The 27,320-nt window shown below is 32.8% G+C and overlaps 4 protein-coding genes across 4 annotated transcripts; 1 reads left to right on the top strand and 3 right to left on the bottom strand.

The window, feature by feature from the left end:
• Window positions 1-9,703: 9,703 nt before the first annotated feature.
• Window positions 9,704-12,167, bottom strand: LOC123006632. Its single transcript, XM_044401254.1, has 5 exons — window positions 12,046-12,167; window positions 11,782-11,983; window positions 10,352-10,588; window positions 10,211-10,303; window positions 9,704-10,163 (listed from the first exon to the last, which is right to left on the bottom strand). Exons 2-5 carry the CDS (start codon window positions 11,912-11,914, stop codon window positions 9,850-9,852), a joined length of 777 nt encoding a protein of 258 aa, XP_044257189.1. The 5' UTR covers window positions 11,915-11,983; window positions 12,046-12,167; the 3' UTR covers window positions 9,704-9,849.
• A 253-nt stretch (window positions 12,168-12,420) lies between these two features.
• On the bottom strand, window positions 12,421-14,742 carry LOC123006633. Its single transcript, XM_044401255.1, has 3 exons — window positions 14,599-14,742; window positions 14,285-14,548; window positions 12,421-12,860 (listed from the first exon to the last, which is right to left on the bottom strand). The coding sequence occupies exons 1-3, from the start codon at window positions 14,663-14,665 to the stop codon at window positions 12,421-12,423; spliced, it is 771 nt and encodes a 256-aa protein (XP_044257190.1). The 5' UTR covers window positions 14,666-14,742.
• Window positions 14,743-15,274: 532 nt separating this feature from the next.
• On the bottom strand, window positions 15,275-18,832 carry LOC123006631 (FK506-binding protein 5-like). Its single transcript, XM_044401253.1, has 4 exons — window positions 18,730-18,832; window positions 18,027-18,106; window positions 17,330-17,587; window positions 15,275-16,829 (listed from the first exon to the last, which is right to left on the bottom strand). Exons 2-4 carry the CDS (start codon window positions 18,097-18,099, stop codon window positions 15,406-15,408), a joined length of 1,755 nt encoding a protein of 584 aa, XP_044257188.1. The 5' UTR covers window positions 18,100-18,106; window positions 18,730-18,832; the 3' UTR covers window positions 15,275-15,405.
• A 780-nt stretch (window positions 18,833-19,612) lies between these two features.
• Window positions 19,613-24,139, top strand: LOC123006374. Its single transcript, XM_044400805.1, has 4 exons — window positions 19,613-19,770; window positions 21,396-21,545; window positions 23,337-23,688; window positions 23,840-24,139. The coding sequence occupies exons 1-4, from the start codon at window positions 19,698-19,700 to the stop codon at window positions 24,024-24,026; spliced, it is 762 nt and encodes a 253-aa protein (XP_044256740.1). The 5' UTR covers window positions 19,613-19,697; the 3' UTR covers window positions 24,027-24,139.
• Window positions 24,140-27,320: the final 3,181 nt, after the last annotated feature.

Here is a 27,320-nt window from a genome sequence, read left to right as displayed (position 1 = left end):
TTTAAAGAGGATTTTGGACACTTATTTGAAAATTTGCCAAAAAATGCGCAAATGGAACCAGATTTGTCTAAAATTTTGTTTGGGACTTACGGTGACAAAAGTTCGGCACGTTTTGATGAAACTGACCTTTTTAAATTAAAAGAAATTGCAACTAATTGTTTTAAAGAATATAATAAAGATAATTTAAGTAAAATTGATTTCGTTCTCTTTGATCACGCGTTAGAAAATTTGTCTAAAATATGCCGAATTCTTTCTATACCTTATTGTAACTTAGTACAAGTTGGAATGTGTGGCACTGGTCGTCAGACTTTGGTAAAACTGGCTTGTTTAATAATAAATCAAGAGTTTTTTAAAATTGAAATAACTGAAAAATATAAATTAACTGACTGGCACCAAACTGTTAAAACTTTTCTTAAAGAAGCCGGAGGTTATGGAAGACCTTGTACTTTTTTCTTGAAAGAAGAACAAATTGTATTTGATACGATTCTTGATGATCTCGACTATTTGCTTAAAAGCGGTGAGATTCCATTTCTCTACTCTTTGGAAGAGAAGCAGGAACTTTTAGACATAGTGCGTCTTAGCATGCTAGAAAATCACTCAAACATAGACGAAAGTCCAGAATCAATTTTTTTGTACCATCAAAAACGTTGTAAAGAAAATTTACACGTTATATTTTCATTTAATTCTGCTAATTCTGAATTTCAAAAATACATGAAACGATATTCTTCACTTCGTAAATTTTGTGAAATAAATTATTTGAAGAAATGGCCAGAAGAAGCACTGGAATCGATTGCCAAAGTGTGGATTCAAGACCTCAAAATCACAGATGAAATCAAAAACAAAGTTGTAAGTGCTTTTAGCTATTTTCACCAAGAAGGCGAAAGAAATTTGAATGGTGTTTATGTAACTACAGGATCTTATTTAGAATTTATTCGACTCTACGTAGACTTACTGAATTTTAAGCAAAAAAAAATTGAACATGTTAAACAAAGGTATTTGTCGGCTTTGGAAAAATTGTCATTTGCTGCTCTTCAAATTTCCGAAATGCAAAAATCTCTTGCCGACTATCAGCCCCAACTGGAAGCCATGACAGTACAAGCAATTGAAATGGCCAAACAAATTGAAACTGAAACTTACGAAGTCGAAAAAGCTTCAAATCTTGTCAAAAAAGACGAAGCTATAGCAAACGAACAAGCCGCAGCTGCACAAATTTTGAAACTAGATTGTGAAGCTGATCTGGCACAAGCAATTCCAATTCTAGAAGATGCAATTTCAGCTTTAAACACACTTAAGCCAACTGATATAACTTTAGTAAAGTCAATGAAAAATCCACCTGATGCTATCAAATTAGTAATGGCAGCGGTGTGTGTTATAAAAGATGTCAAACCAGATAGAATCCCAGACCCTTCAACGGGACGAAAAATTATAGATTACTGGGGTCCAAGCAAAAGAATTTTAGGTGATATGAACTTTCTACAAACTCTCAAAGATTTTGACAAAGATAATATCAAACCAGAAATTATGGTCAAAATTCGCAAAGATTACTTACCCCACAAAGATTTTAAACCTCATACCGTAGCAAAAGCATCAAGTGCTGCCGAAGGTCTATGCAAATGGATTATAGCAATGGATATGTATGATAAAGTAGCAAAAGAAGTAGCGCCTAAGAAGGAAAAGCTAGAAAAAGCTGAACGTGAATATGGCGTTACTATGGCCATTTTGAATGAAAAAAAAGAGCAAGTAACACGGATTGAGCAGAAACTAGCTGACTTGAACGCTCTCCTCAAAGAAGCAACGCGCAAACAGCAGAAATTGCAACGAGACGTTGATGTATGCAAAAAGAAGTTGAATCGAGCTCAAAAACTAATCGGAGGTTTGAGCGAAGAAAAAATAAGATGGACTAATGCTGTTGAACAGTTGGAAAAGCAGGATTTTTATCTTCCCGGAGATGTTTTATTGTCGAGTGCAATCATTGCGTATTTGGGACCTTTCAAATCTGAGAAAAGACAAACTATTTTATCTATTTTGCTTAATTACGTTCGAGAAAATAAAATTCCATTTAAAGAGAATTATCAGTTTATTGAAGCTTTTGAGAAGGATTTGGATTATGATAGGTGGCACCTGAATGGTTTACCTACCGATAATTTTTTTTTGGAGAACGGAGTTATTGGAAAATTTGCAAAAAGATGGGTTTTATACATAGACCCCCAAAAGCAAGCAAACACTTGGATCAAAATGAATGAGAAACAAAATGGTATAAGAGTGACCAAATTTACATGTCCTGAATATTTTACTACATTGAAAGAATGTATCATGGCTGGTACTCCTCTTTTGATTGAAAATGTTGACGAGGTTATTAAACCGTATTTGATTAATTTGATTACCAAAGCTACTTATTTTCAAAATGAAACTGAATTTCTCGATATTGGGGGACACGTGATAGAATATAACCAACATTTTGTGCTTTATATGACTACTAATTTGAAATTTCCTAAATTTAGTCCTGAAGTTTATGACAGAATTACAGTAGTTGACTTTAGTATGACTAAGCACTCTTTAGAAGAGCATTTATTAACTTGTGTGGTCGAAGTCGAAAAACCAACTTTGAAAAGACTGAAGAAAACTTTAAATACAGAACGAAAACGTAACAAAGATGCTCTTTTTAATATAGAGGAGAGAATACTAAAAACTCTTTCTGAATCAACCACTGATATCCTGGAAGACGAAGCGGCTTTGCAAATTTTAGACGAATCTAAAGTGTTATCGAAAAATATACAACAGAAACAAGAAGCCTTAATTGAAATTGAAATCACGCTTAATACATTTAGGGTAGGTTATGAAACAGTGTCCAAACATGCAACAAATTTATATTTCACCATTTTTGAACTGACAAAAATTAATCATATGTACCAGTTTTCGTATAAATGGTATATCGAAATGTTTTCCGAATCTATACAAAAAGCCCAAAAGTTTAAAAATTTGGCACAAAGGCGGACTAGTTTAATTGAGACGTTGACGTATGAATTGTATTGTAAAATTTGTAGAGGAATTTTTGAAAGAGACAAATTACTTTTCTCGTTTCTGCTCTGCACGAATTTATTAGTGGCAAAGCAGAAAATTTGTTTGGAAGAAATAGAATTGTTTGTTAATCCTGATGCAACGAATGTAGAGGTATCAAACGGACCAAATTGGTTATCTCAAAAAATTTGGCACAATATTTGCTGTCTGAATAAAGTTATGCCCGATTTCTTGGAGTTTTTTGTAGACAATGAAAAACATTTTAAAAAAATTTTTGATAGTGTAACTCCCGAGGAAGAATTTTTTCCTGATAGTGGTAATTTTACAAAGTTACTAATTATTAGTCGTTTAAGACCTGATCGACTTCATGGCGCAATTATCAAGTTTGTTTCAAGTGAGTTAGGTGACAAATACGTTAAACCTCCATTTTTTGACATTGCTGCTTCTTTCATTGAGTCACATATTTTATCTCCATTAATTTTTATCATGCAACCAGAAACTGATCTAATTAACTCTCTTTTAAATTTTGCCAAAACTAAACATTTTGATAATAAATTAATTCTGATATCTATTAGAAAAGGACAAGAAAACGATTTTCGACCCGTTATTGAAAAAGGCAAAGCTTTGGGATTGTGGGTTTGCTTACAAAACTGTCATTTACTCTCTTCTTATCTTCCGGTCCTAGACATAAAATTGGAAGAAATTGATTATAGCAACACTCATGAAAACTTCAGATTGTGGCTTACAACAAACGAAACAGATAAATTTCCAATTTCGCTACTGGAACGCAGTGTTAGAGTTACAAAAGAAGCACCAAACACGATTAAACAAAAAATAACAAATTTGTTTTTAGATAACCCAATTAATTGTCCCAAATTTTTTACAAAGTGTCCAAGACGACATGACATTTTTGTACGGCTTTTGTATAGTCTAACATTTTTACATTGCGTTCTTCAAGAGAGAAAAAAGTTTGGTCTTTATGCTTGGAATGTGTTGTATGAATTTACCGAAAGTGATTTTTTGATTTCAATAAAAGAGTTACAATGGATTATAAATAAGCGGCTTGAACCATTAGAAGAAATTGTTTATTTTATTGAAAAATGTACTTACGGTGGTTATATAAGCAATAAAATGGATAACAGACTTTTTGGTATTATTGTACGTGATTTTCTTAACAATTCGGTTATGACAAATAGTTCAAATACAATTATTAGTCTTCCGTATAAAACGGATTATCAAGATTGCATCAACCACATTGAGAAATTGCCTGAAAATAACCAAAGTGAAATTTTTGGTTTACATGAAAACTATGAAAGTATGAGAGGATTCGGGCAATCTAAATTGATTTTGAAATCAATTCAAACCGTCTTCAACGATATGATTTATGAGAGAGAAACACTAAATATTTCAGAGCTTGTCAAAGAGTTGCTTGATCAAATTCCTCCAGATTGTGACATGGAGAACAAAATTGACGATTCTATTGTTAGTTTACTAATATTCCAAGAAATTCAATGTTACAAAGATTTGCTCAAAACAGTCACAATATCACTTCAAAACTTGCAAAAAGTGGTCGATTGTAGTTCTTTAATGACAGATGAACTGGAACAACTATGTCATTCGCTTTTGAAAAATGAAACTCCTGCTCTTTGGTTGCAAAAATCGCATTCAAGTTCTCATTGCTTATCAAGTTTTGTAAAAGCCTTAATTGAAAGACTAGACTATTTTAAAAAATTTTCCAACGCACCAGATCAAAGTATTTGGTTGGGTAGTTTTTTCAATCCTAAAGCATTTTTAACAGCTTTTAAAATTGCCTATAGTAAAGAACAATTAGTTCCAGTCGATGAAATTTTTTTCCAAATTAAAAGTGTGAGAGAAAAAACTCATAAATGTGTTGTAGTGAATGGACTCCATTTAATTGGAGCTATCTGGGATGAAAAAACCCAGTATTTGAGCGAGTTGTTACCAAAAGTTATCCAACAAGCAATGCCACCCGTTTTATTTGTTTTCACAATTAATTGTAACAAATTATATAAATGTCCACTTAATAAAAATATAAATGATATTCATAGAAATGTTGAGTTAGAAAATTCATCAAATTTTGTCAGTTTTGTATTAATAGACACAGATAGATGTTCTGATCATTGGATTAGGAGAGGAACAGCTCTTTTTTGTCACGTTTAATATTCAATAAAGAACATTGAATTTTATCTGAGGGTTATTTCGTCAATTCGTTCTAAGATTTTTAAAAATTCCTTCGAGATAGTGTCGTCTCTGATGCTGCTAAGATTCATCCTCAACTTAGCTCACTGATTTATAGCTTGTACGAAGCCTGATATGTTAAGTAATGTCAAGTTATAAAAAGTTCTTTAGTCGTCGTTAAACTGCATACAGAAAGGCTGATACGTATTTATTTCTTTTTAAAATAATAAATTGCTGTTTAAGACATATTTATTGCGCTTGACTTACCTTCGTACAAAACTTAACTAAACTAAACAAAATTATCAATAACGAGTACACAAATGAACAAATTTATTTTAATCTAACTTTTTAATTTGAATTAATTGTTTATATACGCTTTTAAATTTATTAAATTAACTTGTAGAGTGAACTCTCCAAAATACATTATTATCGATTTTTCAAAAAGTATTAAATTAACAGATTCACTGTTTTTATTTATAGATGAATTTAGGGCCTCAGGCTATTTTGCGTGAAATTCCCTGTTCAGGTAGCCTGAACATTACTCTCAAATATTAGTTATGAAAACACGTTCTTAGGTTACACTTTACGCCAAAATTGTAAATGGTTATTAATTACAGCAAATACATTATATTTGAAAAAAGCTTCATAAAAAATAAATCAAATCAATGAAGGTTTTAAATTTTTAACTTCTTTCGATGAACAGACTATAATTTTCTATTTACTCCTATATCAATTACACATCGATTTATTGATTTGATGTTTGATAAGAAATGTAAGGATTTGGTCATGGTCAATACGAGTTATTACTAAAATAAAAATTGATGTCGATTTAAGGAGTAACGTAAAAATTAAAAATGAAATTATTCGTCAAACAAACTTTTATCCTGAAATTAAAAACAGTTTTCGTCTGGCAGAACACTTCTCTGAACAGTCATTTAGCTCTACTTTAAATAGAGTTCACCGATGCGAGAAATATGTTAATTGCGTGTATACAGCTGTTGATATTCTAGATACGCCATCATTTTACAACAGCTATCAATTATCCTCGCAATCAATAATCACTAAAGTCGCAGTAAATTATTTCAATCTACACACCCGCTTAAAAATTTAATTTGATGTAATCCTATTACCACCAAAATCAACATTCGTGCAGACTCCCAACAAAATCTAAATGAAAAAAGATATTCTTTTTGATTTCATTTTATCTCCTACATTAATCCTAACTTCACACGCTTACCCCACACACAACAGGAAATTTATTTGTGACCAGGATTAACTCAAAATTAAAAGCTGATAACACCTTAACAAAGTGCTAACAAGTTATAATTAATTTGTAGGCGCTGGCACGCAATGCATTGTTGTACTTCAAAGTTATCTTTGCTAGAGCAACTCTATTTACCTTATCCAAAGTGTCGCTTTTCCAATTAATTAATTATTGAAATTGAATTTTAAAGCAGGGAAGATATTTTCATGTGTGAGAACAACAGGATACAGCAGAAATATCTAGACAAGATATAAAACTAATAATTTAAAAATTTGCGAATATGTGGGTAAAGAAACCGAGAATACCAACGTTCATAATACGTTCTGGGATTTGAGCAGTCCTAAACAATATCATATCATACGTCATTTCTATTCAACCTTTGCATAGCGTAGCAGAAAAAAATATTTCAAAATTGTTTGTTAAAATAATTGCTACATTTTAAATGAATCTGAACCTTTGGGCCATAACGTAATCTGTTGATTTAATTAAACACATATTTTATTATTTTGTCTTAGATTCGTTCGATTTTCGATTCAACGCTCCGTCGGCAACCTAACATACATTTCTGTTTGCAGTTTCAACAGAATTAAAGATTTATTAGAGGTTGCTGTCAAATATATTTAGCTCAAACGCGACTATTCCTAATAGAATGAGGTAACGGTAAAACTGGAGTTTTCAAAAACCTCTCTTTCAATGTTTATTAAACGTAAAACATTTAAATGTGTGGCTGAAACAGCGTTGAACCGTGCATTATATGAGCACTCCATACGCGTCGCAGCAATCTGAATGCAGATCCATCTCACAATACCACTAAATCTCTATAAAGTCGACTAAATAGGAGAGATTTGACGAAGGAGACATCCCAACTTTAAATCGGTCGAATTTGGGAGTACACTCACAGGGCCAATAAAATTTTGATGCCGGCAAACCTAAAACCTGACTACGTTACTAAACATAAAAGTTGCATGTGCTGATCTAGAAAATCAAATACACAAATAAATCATTTCAGAATGCTGCAGTTTGCCGGAAACCCAGCCATATAACACGAGTTTTGGCTTGACGGGATGATCTGTCTTAAAGTTTAGATTTGCACGATTTCAATCAACCCTTTTGGCTTACGCAACAAATGAGCAAAAACCTCTATTAATTGAATATAGATGAGTCGATTTAATTGACATTATTCAGACAAAAACGTGAACGGAATACTAAACAGAACTTCATTAGAAATATTACCAAGATACACAAACTCAGAGCTTTTAGATCTCGGCTTCTTACAGTCGCAACCCACGCGAATATAAAACTCATCAATTGGCTCCCCGACATTCATAATTCCATTTTTTATTAAATTAAACGATAGTTGACATGAACGAGTATTTGCAGTTTACATAAAGTGAAATTTTGTTTGCCTGAATCTCGGCTTGCTGTAATGAGGGTCGAGCTATAAAGTTTCTTTTCAGAGAGAGTTTATGACACGAGATGAATTAGTTATAAAGCTTAATAACGCATTTAGAAAAACAATTACGTGTGACATTGTGTGCTTTGTTTCTCCAAAAAAGTGCGATTTAATGAAATAGGCGCAATTAAGTTTAGTAATAATTCCAATTCATCTTTTGAATTGTAGTTAAATGTGGAATATTCGAGGTTCTGCCGGTTTATTTAGCTAACCACACTAACCGCACCGTTCAGCATAAAGAGAATCACTAACAAACACAGGTATGCAATGGATAATTGATCGTAAAGTGTATTCAGCTCGGCGTAAAAATCTATCAAATCGTAAAGTCGAGGACGAGTAATCTGCATTCATATTTTGGTGTGTGGGGCCTTAGATAACACATGTCTCAAGCGCGTCATCTTCGGTGGTGAATTGCGCGACTTTCTACTGCACCTTGGGGAAGACACGGGGATTTATGTGTAGCTGCGACCGCCCAGTCTATTACTTGAGAGGATGCCACAACTCCACCAACTTGGGCCGACTCTCGGCCCATTTCCGGAGCTTACACTCGCGCACAACTTTTCGCGGATCTTCATGCTCATCCGTGTTTCGCCGCAATTATCATACCATTGATACCCAACAACTTAACTCGCGACGACACCACTTACAACTTTTGCGACAAATTTTACCCAGATAGAGAATTCAACGCGAAACAAAAAAATTACACGAACTTCAAACACTTTGAATCATTTAGAAATCATACTGCTTTGTTTTACTTTCGACTTTTTAATTCCCGGAAACACGATCTGTCACTTTTTGGTGACAATGGATTTGGTCAATTTTTCTGAAGCAATAAATTAATGCTGCAGCTAAAAAGTGTCAATATTGACACGCTGTTTACAATATCTGGGCGAAAAAAGTCCGTAAGATGAAAAGATCATTAAATATTTCAACAAAGAGGATTTGGACGCAAAGCGGTGAGGGGTTTGAAAAATGAAATCATTGGCCATTGTTTTTACTTCTAGTTTTGTTTTATCAACGATTTGCTGTTACTTTAATTTCCGTAAATAAATATGTGCCATAAACAGTACATAACACCGGTGTGTAAAATTTTTCGCTCGTAAACGTGGATGTTGTAAAGCTTATGTTGTTTTGGAGAATAACAGAGAAAGGCAACGGGCAATGGGCTAGCATGTTAAATTTTAAACTTACAAAGATAAACATGCTAAACTAAGTTATACCAGTGTATTTGTTCTATTAATGACATTGCTTATTTATTTGTTGGGTAACAGTATTATTATAAATTATTGTTTCGCGCTAATAGACGCCATTATTTGATTTAATGTGTGTCAAACTGCTAAACTAGCCATTAAAACATCAAATATGTAAACAGGGCCATCTGTAGAGAACTACCTCAAGTTGTACTCTTGTTTAACCACCTAATTTATTATTCTTTTTGTCTGCTCAACTTAATGCTAATAATTATTAAATGATGTTAATTCCGGCTAATTGTAGTCTTTGAAAGTGATTTTGTTAACAAAAATTTTAGCAGTGTTTAATTTATTTATAGGCTTGCGGTCTTGTGTGATTTACCAAACGATGGGAAGGAAATATTAAAAAATATTGATTATTCTGTCAGTTTCAGACGACATTTATAAATACAAGCAGTGTCAAATTAATAACAGTGTGAAATGTGAAAACTAACTCACGCACTCCAGAGCTTAGTGGTTAAGTCTAATGGTTTTACTTTCGTAATCACGATATGTGTGTGAGAATAAAGAAGATTTAGGTTTTATAAGTTTTTATTTGAGTAATAAATCATCAATAAAACGATTGCAATTCACCTCACGTTACAACTTTAAACTAAATCAATAAATAATGAAGAGTGATGTGAGATAAATCGTCTATTTTCTTGAACGAGCTTTGAAGTACAATTCTAAGGTTTTGGTTTACTGTATTTAATTTCCGTGACCTCGTCATAAACATCCGAGTCTATCTGATTCTCTGTGGTGGCAGATGGGAGTATTTCCATATCGCCAGGTTTAACCAGCGCAAGTCCATCATTTCCCATCCTCATGCAGTCGAAATGTAATACCAGAACAGTAGCTTTTTGAACGCGCGTTTCAAAATCAAAACACATGTGTAAATTTTGGCCTGGCGTGTAAACATCAAATAATTTCGCACATCCTTCTATCGATATGGGGATGTAGGGAAGCGGTACTGGGATACACAGAGGTGGTGGATTTCTCGCTGTAAAACACTAATTACATTCCCCCCAAACTAAAATATCAACCTACCCGAAACCGAGTTGGCGTAAATTGAATTTCCATCCATAAACATGTTCATATTAATCGCAAACTCCAAAGGATCGTAAGTAAAATTCATACAGCCTAGAAAATAAATGCAAAAATTACATTTACGACCATTTCAGCAATTACCCTCTCGGTTGAAATTGAACTGATCTAATTTTAAACCGAGGCAACAGCCACATGTTAGCTCCTGACAAGTGCATCCATTACTCCTAAAACCAATTCTACGGAGAACGCCCCTCGACTTCGTAGATGATTGGTCATTCGCACTTGACGTGTTCGTCAAGCTGTTCTCAATAGACGTCATTCGAAAAGGAATGCGAGTTTTGGGATCGTAGTACACCATCATCGATTCTACATTACTCTCTGCAACATAACGTATTAATGTGCCAACACGTCAGTCTCTTAACCAAAACCCTCAAAAATAAAACAACCGACTACACTTAAAAAAAAACGGTTAAACTGATTCCAATAAAAATCAAGAAGCGGCGTTACTTGCAGTGTCAATGCTTCACACTTTAAATCAATAAATAGTTAAAAAGTATCTTGGAACATTTTCAAGCAGTATTTCACCAGATTTACGATTTGGGATGAAATCAATTGTCAGTCCAAAAACTAAGAAAAAACAAATTTATTGTGTCTTCTTTGTTCAGTTTCGTAAATATATGACAAGTATCCAAATGTGACAAATTTAATACTTATAGTTATTTATACTAAGGCACTAGTGTATGTAGTTTTCTGAATGAGAAATTACAAGCAGGTGAGAGTTCACAGGGTCGCAGGATTTTCAAAAGATAACAACACATGTAGTATATAGATACATATATCACATATTTCACAATACTTGTGTAGGGGACAAATCAATAAAAGCAAAAGTTTAGTAATTTTTTTCTAAATCCGAAAAAACAATTTAAATTTAAAATATTCAGATGCAGCTGCTTTGTTCTTTGCTCTTGGAAGAGAATCATTTAAATGCTATTTCTCTATCTACCGTTGGGACTGTTTTAAAAATAAATATTGCACGTAATGGTGTTTCAAGTATATGTACGAACTTTTAACAAAATAGGATTTTCGAGATCCAGATGATAGAAATTTATTTTATCCATGCAAACGAACTTTTCCTAAGTAATACACGACTAACTCGGAACACAACACGTTTATGGACAAAATTAAATTTTTAGAAGCTCTTACTTTTCATTTTGATAAAGTGAAAATGTACGCGGATCTCTTCGCAAATGATGACAACGGAAATTGACTATAAATAATAATAAATTTTATTAATAAATGTTTAAATTTTTGATGACACCGCCAAAGGTCATTACACACATTTACACGTTCACAGGAAGTTTTTACTACGTGTCCGAGGAATTTTAAATGGAAAAAAATGAAACAATTACTTATACAAATAATTTATTTTTAATTACACAAAACGCATCACTACTAATTAATTTAACTTGTTATGAGTAAAAAGCGAGTGGTATTAATTAATCTAACGGTGCTCATTAGTCGAACTATTTTTCGATTATCGATGAATATCTTAAATAATTAAAATGTCCTACCTTGAATGGCAAGTCCATTCATGATGGCCCACAATACCACAACGAGACAGGCATAAATAGCCCCATTCATATTAAAAATGAATTTGTCGACAATGGTTGAACGCGAGATCGATACACTGTATCGTATTAGCATTAACGGTAGTTTCCGAAACGATGATATGTCAATTGCAGCAAGACGTCTTCCACTACTGTTGATGTCATACTACAAAGAAATCTCACACATGGAGAATTTAGGGTATAAACCACATTTGCTTGGCTACCCACCAAGTACGTGTAGAAAGCATTTATCGTGGTTCACATATCAAACTAGCATTTAATGTAATTAAGTGTTGGAAAACTATACGCCTCAATAGACTCGCTAAGTTACATTACGAACACAGACCACGTCACAACTACGTCAACTGTGTTTATTGCAACAAACTCGGAAACCGAGTCGGAAACTAAATCAATATAATTTTCAAACGACCGCTTGACCAAAAAATTATCTCGTGTGAATTCAGGCCAATAAGATACGCAACGACTGCATTCCTAGAGATTTGTCCCACAAGTGCAACCGTTGCGTAACACCCCAGCCACACGCAACTTAAACTTACACGGACTTAATTTACAAAACATATTAAATATATTTATGTCTTTGAGTCAGCCGTAAGCCACTACAACATTTCCATTGGGCAAGTTCTTTATTTTAATTAGTTGCTTATTGGCGTTGGGTCCTGCACGTTTTAGACTTTCATCAAGAACGAGTGTGTTGCAGTGTGTGAGGTTTCTTATGTCGTTTCGGTGGTTTGGGGGCACGTTCCTAGCGCTGTCGTCGTAATCTTCGTTGGTTTGATCGACGACATCCACGGGGTTTGCAGGAAGCCCTCCTCCCTCCTCCGGTCCAACAACTGCCACTCCTGAAGCCCCCATCCGAATACAGTCAAATGACCATTCAACTAAAGTTAGATCTTCCCAGTTTGCCTCCATATCAATACACAAGTGAATATTACGACTTGCGAAATAGATATTTGAAAACTCGACGCAGAATCGGATGAACTGGAAACGGGGAAGTCGAATGCACATCGGAGGAGGGTTTTTACCTGTAGGTTAATCCATCATACAGAAATATTACGTTTTATTTTCAAATAGAAATGCGAAAATGGAGTGTTTCACATAAATCATAAAAGTAATTAGATTGTATTTATTTACTCTTCGAAAAATTGTTTATAACAGTTACCCGATTAATTAACAGCACGCTAGAAATGTTTTATTGTGTAAAAACTGAAAAAATTATTAAATCAAGTCGATTTGACCGCCATTGTTTCTATGAAATGTCAGATTATGCAAAAGCCAAAAGTACCTTAAGAAAAAGTATTTAACCCTAGCAAAATTTAATTAAGCTGTCAGTTCAATGTTTCCAACCCGAAATTTTAATCAAAATTTAAATATTTTGCCAAATTAAAAATATTTTTTATTAAAAGTAAATACATTCTGATAAAATACTTTTACGTCTACGCAGCTTAAAGCTGGCTGTAAATCGATTTTAATATTCATAAGTTTTTCACGTCTGGGAGATGAGATACTGTATCTTAAAATGTGTGTAAAGTTTTAAGCACAAAATGAATAAAAGTATTATCTAAAGTGCTTAGGAATTTTAAAACTTAGCCGACTTTTTAATCTGTAGTGATGAATAATAAAACAGCTTAATTATATTCAAAAATGCTTACCTATTATTTTTTGCTTAAAACGCAAGCATCTAATTTTTTTAATTATAATTTTTGTTATAACTTAGAAACAACTGATTTCATCAAAGAAAGTCGGCTTAATTTGGGAAGTATCCACAAAAGAAAATGACTGATAAACAACTCCGTGAATAGAATACATTTCCATCGTTGTCTCGAAGTTAAAAACCAACAAACAGAAATTTATTACCTCACGAAATATCTTTCGAAGAGTATTTGCATAAGCAATTTTATGAAAATGTGCCAGCTTAACATCCATGCGTATCTAAATATTTCAAATGTAAAATATCCAAGTTTGTGTAAACCGAGGTGAAGTTTTAACGAAATTATATCACCGTAATCAAAGCTACCGAAAAATACAATATTGAAAATTTTAATGCAATTTTTTTTCTCATTACATATTATTAAATGTTTCACAAAAACGTTAATCAATCCTAAAATAACAATATCTATTTAATTTGGAAAACCCTTTTCAAGGAAATGGTTAGCATTATGGGTCATAACTCTTAGTTTGAAAAACTTACCATCGAGATAGTCGCTAAATCGTTTAAAAAGTCGATTTAAACTTTCGGTACTTTATAGTGAAAAATTACAACTCTGATCTTAGTTTAGCAAATAAAATTGTTTTTTAATTAAGTTTCGTTTGATTGTAATGATGGCAGTCTCTCGTTGCTTAATTGCGTGTCTAGGTCAGACGTAAAAAGTACAGTGAGTTAAAGACATGCAAGAAATTATGAACTACTAACCGACTTAATGAAAGATTAAACAGAATCATAAATTACCGGAAACAGTTCTCTTATAAAGCACACGTCCGTTCATAGACATCATAGCTGTGAGAGAAAAGTCATCAGGCTCGTATGACACGTTCAGACAAGCCTTTTGATTAAATTGGTCTAATAAGACACCCGTACAACATCCACATTGTCCTTCAACACACGAACAAGGTAATCTTAGTCCTGGTAATAGTGGCCGGCTTGTTGTGGTCGTCACTTGACTACTAGTCGATACACTGGTGGTGTTTTTTGAAGTCGACACTTTCTTATTACCTGAGTGACATATTGTTAACGACCTGACAAGAAATTAATAACCAGTTTACCCTTGCCAGCTTCTGATAGTTTACCACATATTAACAGAATTAAACACAATAGAACAAACGATTTCATTTTCCCAGTTTGTTCTCACAAACTACGGTTTAATATACCGTTTACTGAACAGTTTCTGAGATACTGAACGAACCGGCATAAACATATGTACCACTTTCTAAACTCTTCTTCTAAACAATATACAGTTTTATTTATTAATCGATTACTAAAAAATACGTGGAGCGAAAGTACGGTTATCTATGACAGAAAATATTTCTCTAAATTCTTTCTTTCATCATCACGGTAAAACCAAATGTCTCTAATTGTGAATCACAGGAGAGTTTTCATGTTAACAGGTAAAACCTCTCTCCAACTTATACTATTTAATACGACTGTAGGCAATACACCTATTTGCTCACACATTACATTCCACTTGGGATGTCTTTTTTATCTTGAATTTATTGTTTATTCATACAAATGTATTTTTTGTGTTATGTATTTGAAAATTTGAAACAACAACAAAAGACTGACATTATATGTAACTCATTGAATGTCTATTGGGAATAAATTTTGTTTTAACGTGCTTTTATTTTTTTGTTTTATTTATGTCTGAATTCAATGTTGTGAATGTCACTGTACATAAATTAATTTTTTTGATAAATGGAAAAATTAGGTCAAAAATAAAACGACTCATTATATAAATATTTATTAATACAGGTATTACAAAATTGAGCATATTGAGTTAGTGGCATTAATTACATATGTACAGTAGAAATAAATAACAATAAATAAATAAATACTGAAATGAAGAGTTGATAAAATTACCAATGCAGCCTGGCTAACCACATATCACGACTTTGTCGCCCTCTAATCTTTTTAATTTTTTGTCTGCGAGCTTTTCTGGCTTCTTCTTCATCTTCCTCTTCATCGTCATCATCGTCTTCGTAGTCATCTTCGTCTTCGTCTTCATCATCTTCCTCCTCCGCATCATCATCATCATCGTCATTGGATACTTCTGCGTTGGTTTTATTTGTTGACGTTTCTTCCGATTCTGAATCATCTTCAGCGAATGTGTCAACCATTCCGTCAACAATATCATCTACAACATCTTTAGACTCATGTTTGTTGGTGAGTGGTTTCGCAATGTCTTTGTCGTTTTGAATCGCTTCTTTCGTGGTTGTTTCCGCACTGTCAACTTCCTCTTCAATGACTTCCCCTACAACTTCCGATATCGGGTCGTCATCATCGTCTTCATCCGATTCCTCGTTTTTATTCTTTTTATTAATTGCTTTAGTTGTGTTGTCTGGAAGTGTAGTAGTTGAGTCTGTGTTTTCGAGGGTCGTCGTTTCCAAGTTCTGATTAATGGATTCTTCAGTAATATCCTTCAATCCAGTCCCTTGAGGCATCGATCCTGGCTGTTCAGTTAAGACATTTGTAGACATATCCGGCATTTGTTGAGTAGTTTGCGTAGCGGTTGGCGCGGGTGTATCTATGGAAGCAGGACTGGCAGGAACTTCAGCAGCCGCTTGAGACATCGCTTCTCCTGCGGGACCCTGCAGCATAGCAGTCACGGCAGCAATTGATTCGTGCGATGATGAGGGAACTTTCTCGCCAGAGGTCTGCATATCAAACGGATTACTCGTAACTTCATTCATCATTGGAGAAACTTGCGTTACTTGCAATTTCGCCGGGGTCGAACTTGTCGAACTTTTTACCGGAGGCCTGACACTAACTGGCTTAGGCCTCACCGTGCGAATAGGCTTCCTGTTGGTTTTCGCCGGAGTTATGATTGGTTTACGAGTCACTTTACGTACGGGGGCTTTAGTTGTTTGCACTTTTTTTTTCTTACTTCCTGACGATTCAGACTGGAAATACTCTCCGATAAAATCGTCATCGAAAACACTAAACGTGCCATAATCAACCGAATCGATTTCATTATCGTCATCGTCGTCAAAATCATAATCGTCTTCGTCGTCATCATCATCATCATCATCGTCGTCATCATCTTCGTCATTATCTTCTTCTTCTACGACGGGAAGAGGTTGAGATGGTTCGACGCGAAGTCCATTGGGACCGAAACGGAAACAGGAAACACGTAAAGCTGCTTCGACGTCATTTAAAGCCCGGAGTTCGAGTCCAAGGCAAGCTTTAAAGTCTTCACCTTTGCGACCAATGTTGTAAACCCGACCACAGAATTTTGAAACTCCGCCAGGAAGAGGCATACATACGGGTCGAGGCTTTTTACCTAAAAATATCAACAAAATAGAAATAAACGTAGATATTTTGTTTTTCGAATCAAATTATTTAATTTTATAGGAGCATTAAAATTAATAATTATCTGGTTCTACAAATAAAATAACATATAATTTGATATTGATTGACTAGTTTGTCCTAGCCTATAGGAAAAATGAAACTGTAAAACAAACAAAAAATGGAATTATGTTTTACTAAATCGAATACAAACATGAAAACAATATACCAATTGTTTTGTATGAATTAAACATTTTCATTAGTTACCGCAAATAAGCAAATATAAAGTAATTATTGCATTATTGTTTGGGTAAAATTATTTTTAACATAATGATAAATTTAATATTTTAATGTTTCCTAATGCGGTTGTGTGCAAAATACAAGGTTAAAACCAATATTGGAAATCTAAAAATGGATGATTTAGCGTAATAAAAATATAAATGTCGTGTTATTGAACGAAGTTGCTTCGCTAGGAGTCAAATAAAACTCACTTACTTGAAATAGTAGTGTTTGTAAGTACTCTTTCACCGAAACTCATCGAAATTGCAAGACGATCTCCTTTCAGGTACTGAAGAGAGGCGCATCCAGGTCCTTGTAAAGAAACCACCGGTATATTAAACTCTCTGCAGCAATTGCAGATTTTTGTCGAACAACTGCAGTATTTATTTGAGGTGGAATCTTGACGTTTCTTATGAGTAATTTTTCCATGTTTTCGTGTTATAGCTCTTTTAGTATTGTGCAAGGCCTTGGAATCTAGAAACAGTCACAATCAGGTCGCTGGTTTGGAACATTTGAACTAGAAATTTTATTGTTGAGGGCGTCAAAGGCGCGAGATTTTTATCAAATGTTTTATTCGTATTGTGCAACCGGAAACAGCTTTCACACATCAACATTACAATGATTTGACAGCCAATAAGTAATTAATTATTTTTTGAGAAAATTAGCAAAGCTTTAATTAACCGTAATAAATTATTAATTAAATTGATTCACAGAAGCCAGAAAAAATTTAATTTAATGTTTTCAATTTTCAAGTGATGGTCATTCACTAAGGTTTTTCGTGAATTTATTAACATTTAATTATTATCATTAAAGTTTTCTCGTTATTTTAAATTATTACATTTAGATTCTTATTAGTGTCTCTATAGGTTTATTTATTAGAGTAAGTATTAAGTAAATAAAATAATATTGTTACCTATAACGGCTGAAGCGGCGAACGCAATGAGAATAAAAATCAGCAGTAACTCAAAGATGAAAGACAATTTCATGTTGTTCCTGCAAGCAAAAATTGTTTAGTTGTATTATGCAGTTGGGCATTTAACAGCATGAAAACCCTCCACCATCTGTCAGTATAAATCAGAAAGAAATCACGCAAACTTAGTTTCCCCAATTTATGCAATCTATTGTGAACGCTATTTATTTCAAGCACATACTTTTTTAATTACTACACTAAATCAAGATGTCAAAAGCATTTATTGTTGAATTAGATTATCCGAGCAGGAATTTTCATTTGTCGGTACGTATGGCTTTACACGATTAATTAATTTTTTCAAGCAGCAAAACGTTTAAACAAAATGCGGTAGTGTACGGTACTCGTTGATATGGATCGTTGTCTTCCTTAATAATTTTGCAGCCGGAAGCTCGCCAAGAATTCTTTTTAGGACACTAAATTCCCAGTTTTAATAGCCACACAAGAACTTAAAACGACCAATTCGCTTTTTGCAATCAATTAACTGTTCCAAAACAACTATTTGTAAACAAAATCGCTATCTCATTTCGTGTTTTGAGATATAAAGGTCTTAATAATAATATGTCCGTTTATACCTCTCTTCGTAATTAAGTGCTAAATGTTCAACACTTGTGTTAGAAAATTTGATTTATTAAACAAAAGCACTCACCTAATTAATACACTATACTCTACAATTACTTCACTGATACTGATCCACACTTCTTGAACGTTGTTCTAAGTCTGTATAAAATTTATTTCACGGCTCTTCGGAAGACATGGAGGGGTCCAAATGTCGGTCAACTAAGTTAGGTCAATACGTTCATCCGGTACACATCAGTGTAAACCATAGAAAGCATTTTTTCAACATTCAATTTCATTTTAATAATTATTACATTTCATTTTTATTTAAAAACGGATATCCGTAATGTCCTCAAGAAAAAATTTAGATTATAAATAAAGCAACAAAAGCATTAAGTAGGTCACTTCTAATACATTCATTATGCCCACCCATTTTTTGATTAACTTACACTCATTTAATACTTTTGCGTCACTAGTTTGATCTCTTAAAACATTTGAGTTTGTTTTGCATTTTAATAATATGAAAAAGCGCAGAGTTGAGTATTTTGGCTTAAATTCGAAGAAAACTTTTTAAGTGTTTCAGCATAATTTAATTTCTTGTGAAAGATCGCCACTTTCTGCAAAAATTATATAATTGGAGTCAATCTTGTAACTGCCTTAATTAACACAAAAATGTCGTCACAAATAAAAAATTGGTCGAGGAATTGAAAGAACTGTAAGCAGCTTGTCGCCGTTTTCTAGTTCTCGAGTTTCGCATCTTTGTTCAAGCATATGCTTGCCGAGGGAACTTTCAGTGTTGCCGGAAGGTCATTTTCCAGCACAACTAATAATTTTCACAAAACATGGTTTCGTTTTCATAAAGAGTATGAATCAGGTGTGCCACAATCTGTGAAAGGCCAGTGCCACCGACAATAAGGTGAAGAACTGGGTGACCTAGTGCCCTCCATCACGGCCAAGGACCGAAGACCATCGAAGATCCTCGTGTCTAGCATACTAAAGTCTGGTTACCGTTTCTCAGCTAAGCCACTGTTGGCACTGACCAACTCAAACCGTTGCACCATGCATTGCGTGATATCACGATTTGTTGTACTTCTTGTTGCATTCACTTACGTGTCTTCCACCAACATCTTAGGTGAGTTCATAGAACATAACTTTTTCACATCATGAAAAGCTCGTCAAACGCTTATAATACTCTTGATTTTTCTCCGTGTCAATCTTGTACTTTTAAGAAAAGCGCTCAGATTTAGGTATGTAGCCAGTCTTAGATTAAAACGAATCACATTTAAAGTAAGTTAAACAGAATTTGATTTTTTTGTATTTGATTCATAGTGGCATTGCCTTTAAGTTAATTATTATATGAGTCAACAAATTTTACTCTTGAAATTGAAACCGGTACTAATTAATATAACAAAGCAGATCTAAAAGGAAACAAACGGGAACTAATTGTACGATATGATAATTTGTTACCAAAATGTTATTTTTGCATTCTGGAAAAGACGTTCACACTTACAGAAACTTTGTTATTTCGTTTGAGATATGAAAATAAAAGAAATAAAATAATTTCTGATTCAGTAAATTTTGTTGTAAGGTCTCTTCAAATAAACACTATATCTAAATCAGTCAGGCAATTTCCCTCGCTTGAAACAAGTAATTTAAGACCATTAATCGATATATTCTCTTATTAGATTGCTTTGTATCATTCTTGTCATTTGTACACGAGTTTCAATCAATCAAAGTGAGATGGATTGTTCAAATCTCGAGCATGAACTAATTAAGAGAAGATGCTATTATACCATGATGATGAAGTGAAATCGTTCACTAAAAAATTATGTGTCAAGGCCTTTTATCTCGAAGAAAGTACAGTAAAAGCTTTTCGAACAGGTTATTACATTATTAATATGCTTTAAGGGATTACCAGTTTTTCCAATTAAAGTTTTCCATATTTTAAAATTAAAAAACTTGTTACATATTAAGTTTAAAATTAATTTTCTGACGTTTTTCAAGAGATCAAGATTCACTTCATCATATTACTTACAAATTAGTAAAATAAAATTTTCATTTTGTTACCCGTGAAAGGTGACAATATAGTTAATCAACTAAATTGATTTCATTTCCCAATTCACTGCCAGCAATCACGCCTGTTTGAATTTTTTAAAAAGTGTTTTGTTACAATTAGTAGTAACAGCATTTGTCAAAATCTCGTTAATAATTTTGTTGATTTTGTCAATTACCGGATGCAACGCAAAACTCTTTCTTTATTTTACCATTTGTTACAAACATTTGTTAGATAGATAAATCGTACATGCGATATTCGAAGAACAGACAGGGTCAAATTGATTCTCATTTATTTGTCCCTTTATTTAGTTTTCATGCGACCAGTAATATCAACAAAGCTTTCATAATGACATTTAAATAGATACAATAGGAACAGTTTATTTAATTACGTTGTAATTTGAACACCGAGGTAAATGTTACAGGAATATTAATTTATAATTTATTAAAAACAAAATTTGTATATTATTCGTTCGATTATTCTCACTCAGTTGATCTCACTGATTTATTTGATCCTTTGTTAAGAACGACAGCTGTACAAAGAAAGAGACACCCTTTGTTTGTTCCTTTCAAAGAGTTTCGCGCAAAACTATCATTTTGCACAAAACTGAATTTTCTTTTTTTGGATAACGGAGGTTTGAAGTTCTTGTTTTCAAATTTTGTTTTATTGTGTAATTAAAGTTCAGCTTTGCAAAATTTTTCCAGAGTTTTGGAACTGGGGACATGAAGGAAGTGACTTAGAACAGAGAGATGACAATTCAGATTCGACAGCCCTAAGAACTTGTAAATGTGATGGACCGTCTTGTATGTGCTGCGTCGATTTCAATCTGACCTACATCGACTTGGGAGGGCCAGGTATGGTCATTAAATTGTCATCAATATATCAAAAACAGAAATTCCCACGGAAACTCACTTCCATATATTGAATTTTTATTTAAAGTGAAAAACTTTAATTTTACAAATTAACACAACTAAGAGCTACTTGCAGGTATGAAACGAGGATAAAACAGGATAGGTATATGTTTCACATTCTGTTTTCCATTTAATTAATTAATTAACTAGTGATAATAAAAATCACAGGTATGAGCACAAAAACATTTTTATAAAAACAAAGAAAGGTTTTATTTGAGATTTGCTTGAAAGATAGGAACAACCTGAGCATTGTGAGTTGCATAATTACAAACAATTGTATTTTGTGTTTATCATAAAAAATCACTAAGTAATTATTACTTTCTTGATTATCTGTAAGTGACTATTATTATTACCTTAGTAAAATGTGATTGCAATTATTTTTTCCTGGGAATTGTTGAATAGAAAAATTCAGTTAAAATTATACTTATTAGAACATTGCATATGTTTTAAAGCACTTAGGCGACACTTATTTGAATTTTTAGTATTTGATTGTTTTTTATAAAAATTACAAAGTTTGGGGTAACGATAATAACGATAAAAAGCTCTTTTGCTTTTTCATGCTCTTATACTCTTTCTCTTTCATATGCTCTTATGCGTTAATGCGCTCTGTCTCTCTCTTATTTGCTTTGATGCATTTATGCGCTTTCTCTTTCTCTTATTATACTTATTTGAACATGTGCACATGTTAAAATTTTGCGCTCTTATGCGCCCGCCATCTTTTGACTTTTATTTCAATTTGAAAATTGCTAACTTTAATGAATTTTAAATCTCGGAATTACCTAGCTAGATTTTATGTCGTTACACCACCACGCCGCCAACAGTTTCTCAGCTCTAATCCAATATATTCATAGATACACAAATTTTTTCAAAAATTTGTTTCTGCGTATCTCAACGTTTTACCGCTTTTTTGGGTCTTTTGCCAACCTATGAGTGCATTTGAAGCAATTTTAAAGTATTTGAGTTTTTCGATTTTTGACAAGATTTTGATCGATTTTTGACTGGGCACCTAATAACAAATGACTAATTTCGCATATTAATTTCAATATGAAAAGTTTAAGTTTTTTCATGATTGTAGAAAAATATAATTTTTGAAACTTGATCCTAGAAACATTTTGTTAATTACGATTTGTAATTTTCTGTTACCCTCATTTTAATTTTGCTATGTATATTTTTTAATGCAATTACAAAAGTCAGCCATTATAATAAGGAGTAACTTTTGACTTGTGTTTGTTCCTTTAAACTTTGTAAATTATTACAAAACGCTCTATGTTTGGTTTAACTAAAGTTGGATAATTTTAATAAAAATGGTTTGAGTTTAAGAGAGTTCTCTCTAAAAGTTGAACTCTAATTATATTTCAAATTTTAAAGGGAGATGTGGTTTACAATTCACATCGCAGGGACACGTTCAGAAGATTGATTTTATTTTTACATATTCAAAAGCTGGCTTACTTTTAATCTGACTTTGTAAGTTTTTTTAATCTTATGTTAATTTTTCTAGTATCTGATGACTTAATGACACAAATTTTATTAAATTCGAACTAAACTTGAGCTTTTTGTAATTAATTTTTAACCTATTTTATGTTCTTATGTGAAGTTGCAAAGACTGGTGGTAATATAATTAGAAGTACGTCTGGAAGGCTAAAATTAAAATTTCTACGTTAAAAGTTTCAATAGCAAATTAAGTTTTGAGTGTTTTGTTAATTCTGTAGGAATTGTTGAATTTTTTATGTTTAGGTTGTGTTCGAATGAAATACATTTCGCAGGACGAAGGGATTGCTGTTAACGTATCCTATGGGGAAAGTCTTCTTCACAGTGAGCAAGTGAAAGGCCCTAATCCAGAGCCGACTTGTATGGCCCTGTTGGCTAATTTAGCGCAAGTGTGTGCCCGTTTTTCTGACTTACAGCCATACAATGATGGACTGCGAGGTTGTTTACTATTAGAGCCGAAATTTCTAGGCGATGTTACAACGAGTTTTAATATTGGATGTTTTACGATGGGACCCGAAGGCATGAAACTGGAAGAAAGTGTTAATTCCACGCTTACGACACTTCTCCAGCCCGAAAAAGGAAGCAACAATGGGACGCAGTAAGTTAAACCTTTGACATATACATAACAGAAAATGAACGTAAATAGCAATATAAAGCCTTGATTAAACTTTTCGTAAGTTTGTTCAAAATAAGTAGTTGTGGAGAATGGAATCAATAACGCGTTCTGTACAAGCGGTGACTTATTTCAGGAACGAATCGGAAGGACTAAATGAAGAGGAACTAATAGCCGCTGTAAATGAGTCGGCAGAACAAGGTCTTGTTTTCTTCGGGAATCTACTAGGTCTAACTTTCGGAAAACCCGAAACCAATGAGACTAATACTGAAGCTGTCACTCCTGCCACAAATACTAGCATTGAAACTTCGACATCTTCGTAGGAGACATCACGTACTCCCAAACTTCACAAATTGATCAGAATCCCTAATCATCACTCATACTTATTTATTTCATTAATAAGTTTATTATTTATTTAATAAAAAATTCTCTTGTTTATAATTCTTATTACTCCTCAAATCCTATAAAGATGAACAAATCAATTCAACCATTTCAATGACACTTAAATTTCTCATTAATTTTCTTGCTGATTCAATTTTAACTTCACTGACTTATTGTAATTTTCCTAAATTAAGCATTAAATCCTCCCATCGAACAACGGATAATTGGCTACGAACACTTCAATATTTCATACCTGTTTTTTATTTTTTCCCTTCAACACTAAACCATTCAAGTTTTAAAATCGTAAAAAAATTCAAGCAGCGAATTATGTATAACTAAACCGTGCAAGTTTATTAATTAAAAATTTTGATGAATAAAACGGTAAAATATTTAATTCCTTAACATCTCAAATTTCATTCAATGAAAAATTTGCAAATGGTTTACAGAGTGGCTCGTTACAACATCCAATGAACAAAAGCACCGATCCACTTCGATCTCCTACTAAAAAAAACAGGTTTTTTGGTATTGGCTGAAACGGAGGAATTGAATCAAGTGACGTTCTTTGCACTCCTAGGGGAACCTGGAAAAGTTCATAGAACGTTGTTGGATCAAATTAAAAAATTATAATAATCTTGAAAATGTACTAAATATTAGAAAATATTAATTGTAAACATGTTCGACACAAAGCAGAAATTCAAACACCATTTTCTCTTCCTTGAATGGGGAATAACTCCGAAATAAAAATAATTCTAAAAGAAGTGACAATATTCTTTTATTAAATTTTTGATGACTCTAATGGCAGCCACAAAATTCCATCGTCACACCGTTGGGACACTGTATAGTCCTCTAAAGCCTTGCCTCAAGTGACGTGTAAAGAAATAAATTTTTAACGAGACAATGTGCGTGCTTGTATGACAGTATTTCTTTAGTGTGCAACTTCTATTCTTGTGGAAAATTTGACGCAAATTCTATTTACCTCCGGAATTATTTCGCGAAAGTAATTTATTTAAAAAAAGGACAAGATTCACGGGGCCGATTTTGATTGTTCAAGTAGTATCGTTGTGCTTAACGGGCTTATAATTCAGGGTTAGAGTTAATGGATTACATTAATGGCTGCAAGAGCCAAGCAAACTTTTTGTCGTTATTAGTAACAACCCAAAAAGACGTCTGTTCATAGAGCTGAAAATTTAACCCCATTGTTTATACACCGTTTTTGCACGATGTTGATGTTATTGATTCTTCTTCGCTTCATTTAATATGTATAGCTGAAACTTCATGGGATCCGTAAATAATAATACACATTGTTGTCATGAAATTTTTTATTAAATAATGTAAAGTAATTTCATCTGTAAAAATAATATTGCAACTACTGCAGCCAATTAGTAAAAAGATGAAGGAATTTGTCTGATTTTTTCTTTGGTGAAAAGTTTCACTAACAAAAAGACTTGGCTCTGAACTAGAATTTTCTTGATTCGATAAAAATACTAGACATTTACGGAAACTCTGGGAGAAAAATGAAACTTGCAGAATAAAAACTTTATTCGAATTTATGATAAAAATAATGACAGGCTGAATATTAAACACAGTTTTTCTGTCAACGTTTCGCATCAAATGGCTCTGTTTCATTTTTATTATTTAAAATCGCTTTCTGTATATCCTTCCACTTTTAATCCTAAATTACCGTCCTTTTCACTTTCTGAATTATTCTTTCACATATTCATGCTCATACATTTGTAGCTTTTTAAATCTTTTATTGATTTGTTAATTCGTTAATTACAAACATGTCTGTCAATAACGTTAATGGCCGTTACGTTCTCGTATTATTATTTCACATCAATGATGATTAGCAACCGATTATTCTGTCAATTTAACAATTTTATTTGTTATTCCGCCTGGATCTGGCATTTATTGACATGATTCTATTAGTTTGCTTTGAAAGAGAAATTACATTTACACAACCCATATACAGGCTAACACTGCAGTCATAAAAATAAATGCCTCTGCGAGGTATATCAGTCTAAATTTACTAATAATTTAAAACATTTTTGCTGCCACTGCAGCAGTATTTAACTCTCCTTTATATGTTCATTTTTTGACAGTCTTTGTCAGTGGCCTTTGTGTTTGTTTTGCAGACATTTCAAACAAAATACATTCTCCTAAACCGTGACATTGAAGATACAAGCAATTCATGCAGATGTTTGCGTCATCAAAGAAAGAAAAACAAATGTTTCATTTAATTATCTCTAGCTGCACACCTATTGTTGGGGTTTTGTTCACATTTAATTAGGACATAGTAGCTTAATTAAAATTCAAAAAGCACCACACAACGCAGGATAATTTTTAGCAGAAAGTGGTCAGCTCGAGTATAAAAACTAAACTATATGTAAATTACACAAATATTTAAACTATTTTAATTACTTACATTGGTGAAAAAACGTTCAAAAATCATTCTATTAACTCCACACGCGATCATCATGAAAAAGAGGGTTGTATTTTTTTCCAGGCTTGAAAAATTTAATATATAAGAGTTTAATAAAGTTTTCAAAACAGAAACTTTGGTAAAGGTCAAAAATAAAAAGTTGTTAAAATATCACTAAAATATTGGTTTGGCATATATGGCATAAGGCATGTCAATTGAGATTTAGATTGTCTACAGAACTGTAGGATGCCTAATTTACTTTGTCGCTATAATTACAACTCCAGTTCTATCACGAATGATTGATTTTCAGAATATTGCCAATGGTAAACCAATTACTGATGCTTCAATCAGAGTTTAATGAATTTACAATAATTGACTCTTAGAAGAAGTATAGATATTAGGTATACATCCATAACTATACTTCTATACGTAAGTATACTTAGTGCACATCACACTGCACCCACAGTTACTTTAAACAATATGAACATAGCCCAAAATTACTGTTTTAAAGACCTTTTTGAAAAAATTTCCAGATTTTTTAGATTTTGTTCTATTTTTCATGCTTTTCATTCAGTTGCAAAATTTTCAAAACACAAAAACTGTTGCGCTGGGCTGGAAGGGTATTTTCATATATCAACAAAATGTGGACTACTGAGAAAACGGAACTAAAAGTGTAGACTTTGAAATCTATACTATCATGTAGCAAAAAAACTTCGAAAATTATTTTTCCAACAGAAATAAATAAAGTCAAAGTGCAAAATTTAAACTCTCATAACTTCGAAATTTTTATAATAAAATTTTTCTCATGTTCCTGGTA

Source organism: Tribolium madens, unplaced genomic scaffold (assembly GCF_015345945.1).
Source record: "Tribolium madens isolate multiple individuals breed KSU strain unplaced genomic scaffold, Tmad_KSU_1.1 Scaffold_2;HRSCAF=44;Tcas5.2_LGX, whole genome shotgun sequence".
Classification (NCBI taxonomy): domain Eukaryota; kingdom Metazoa; phylum Arthropoda; class Insecta; order Coleoptera; family Tenebrionidae; genus Tribolium; species Tribolium madens.
Note: the sequence above shows the minus strand (reverse complement) of the source record. Positions and strands in the feature narration are given on the sequence as shown.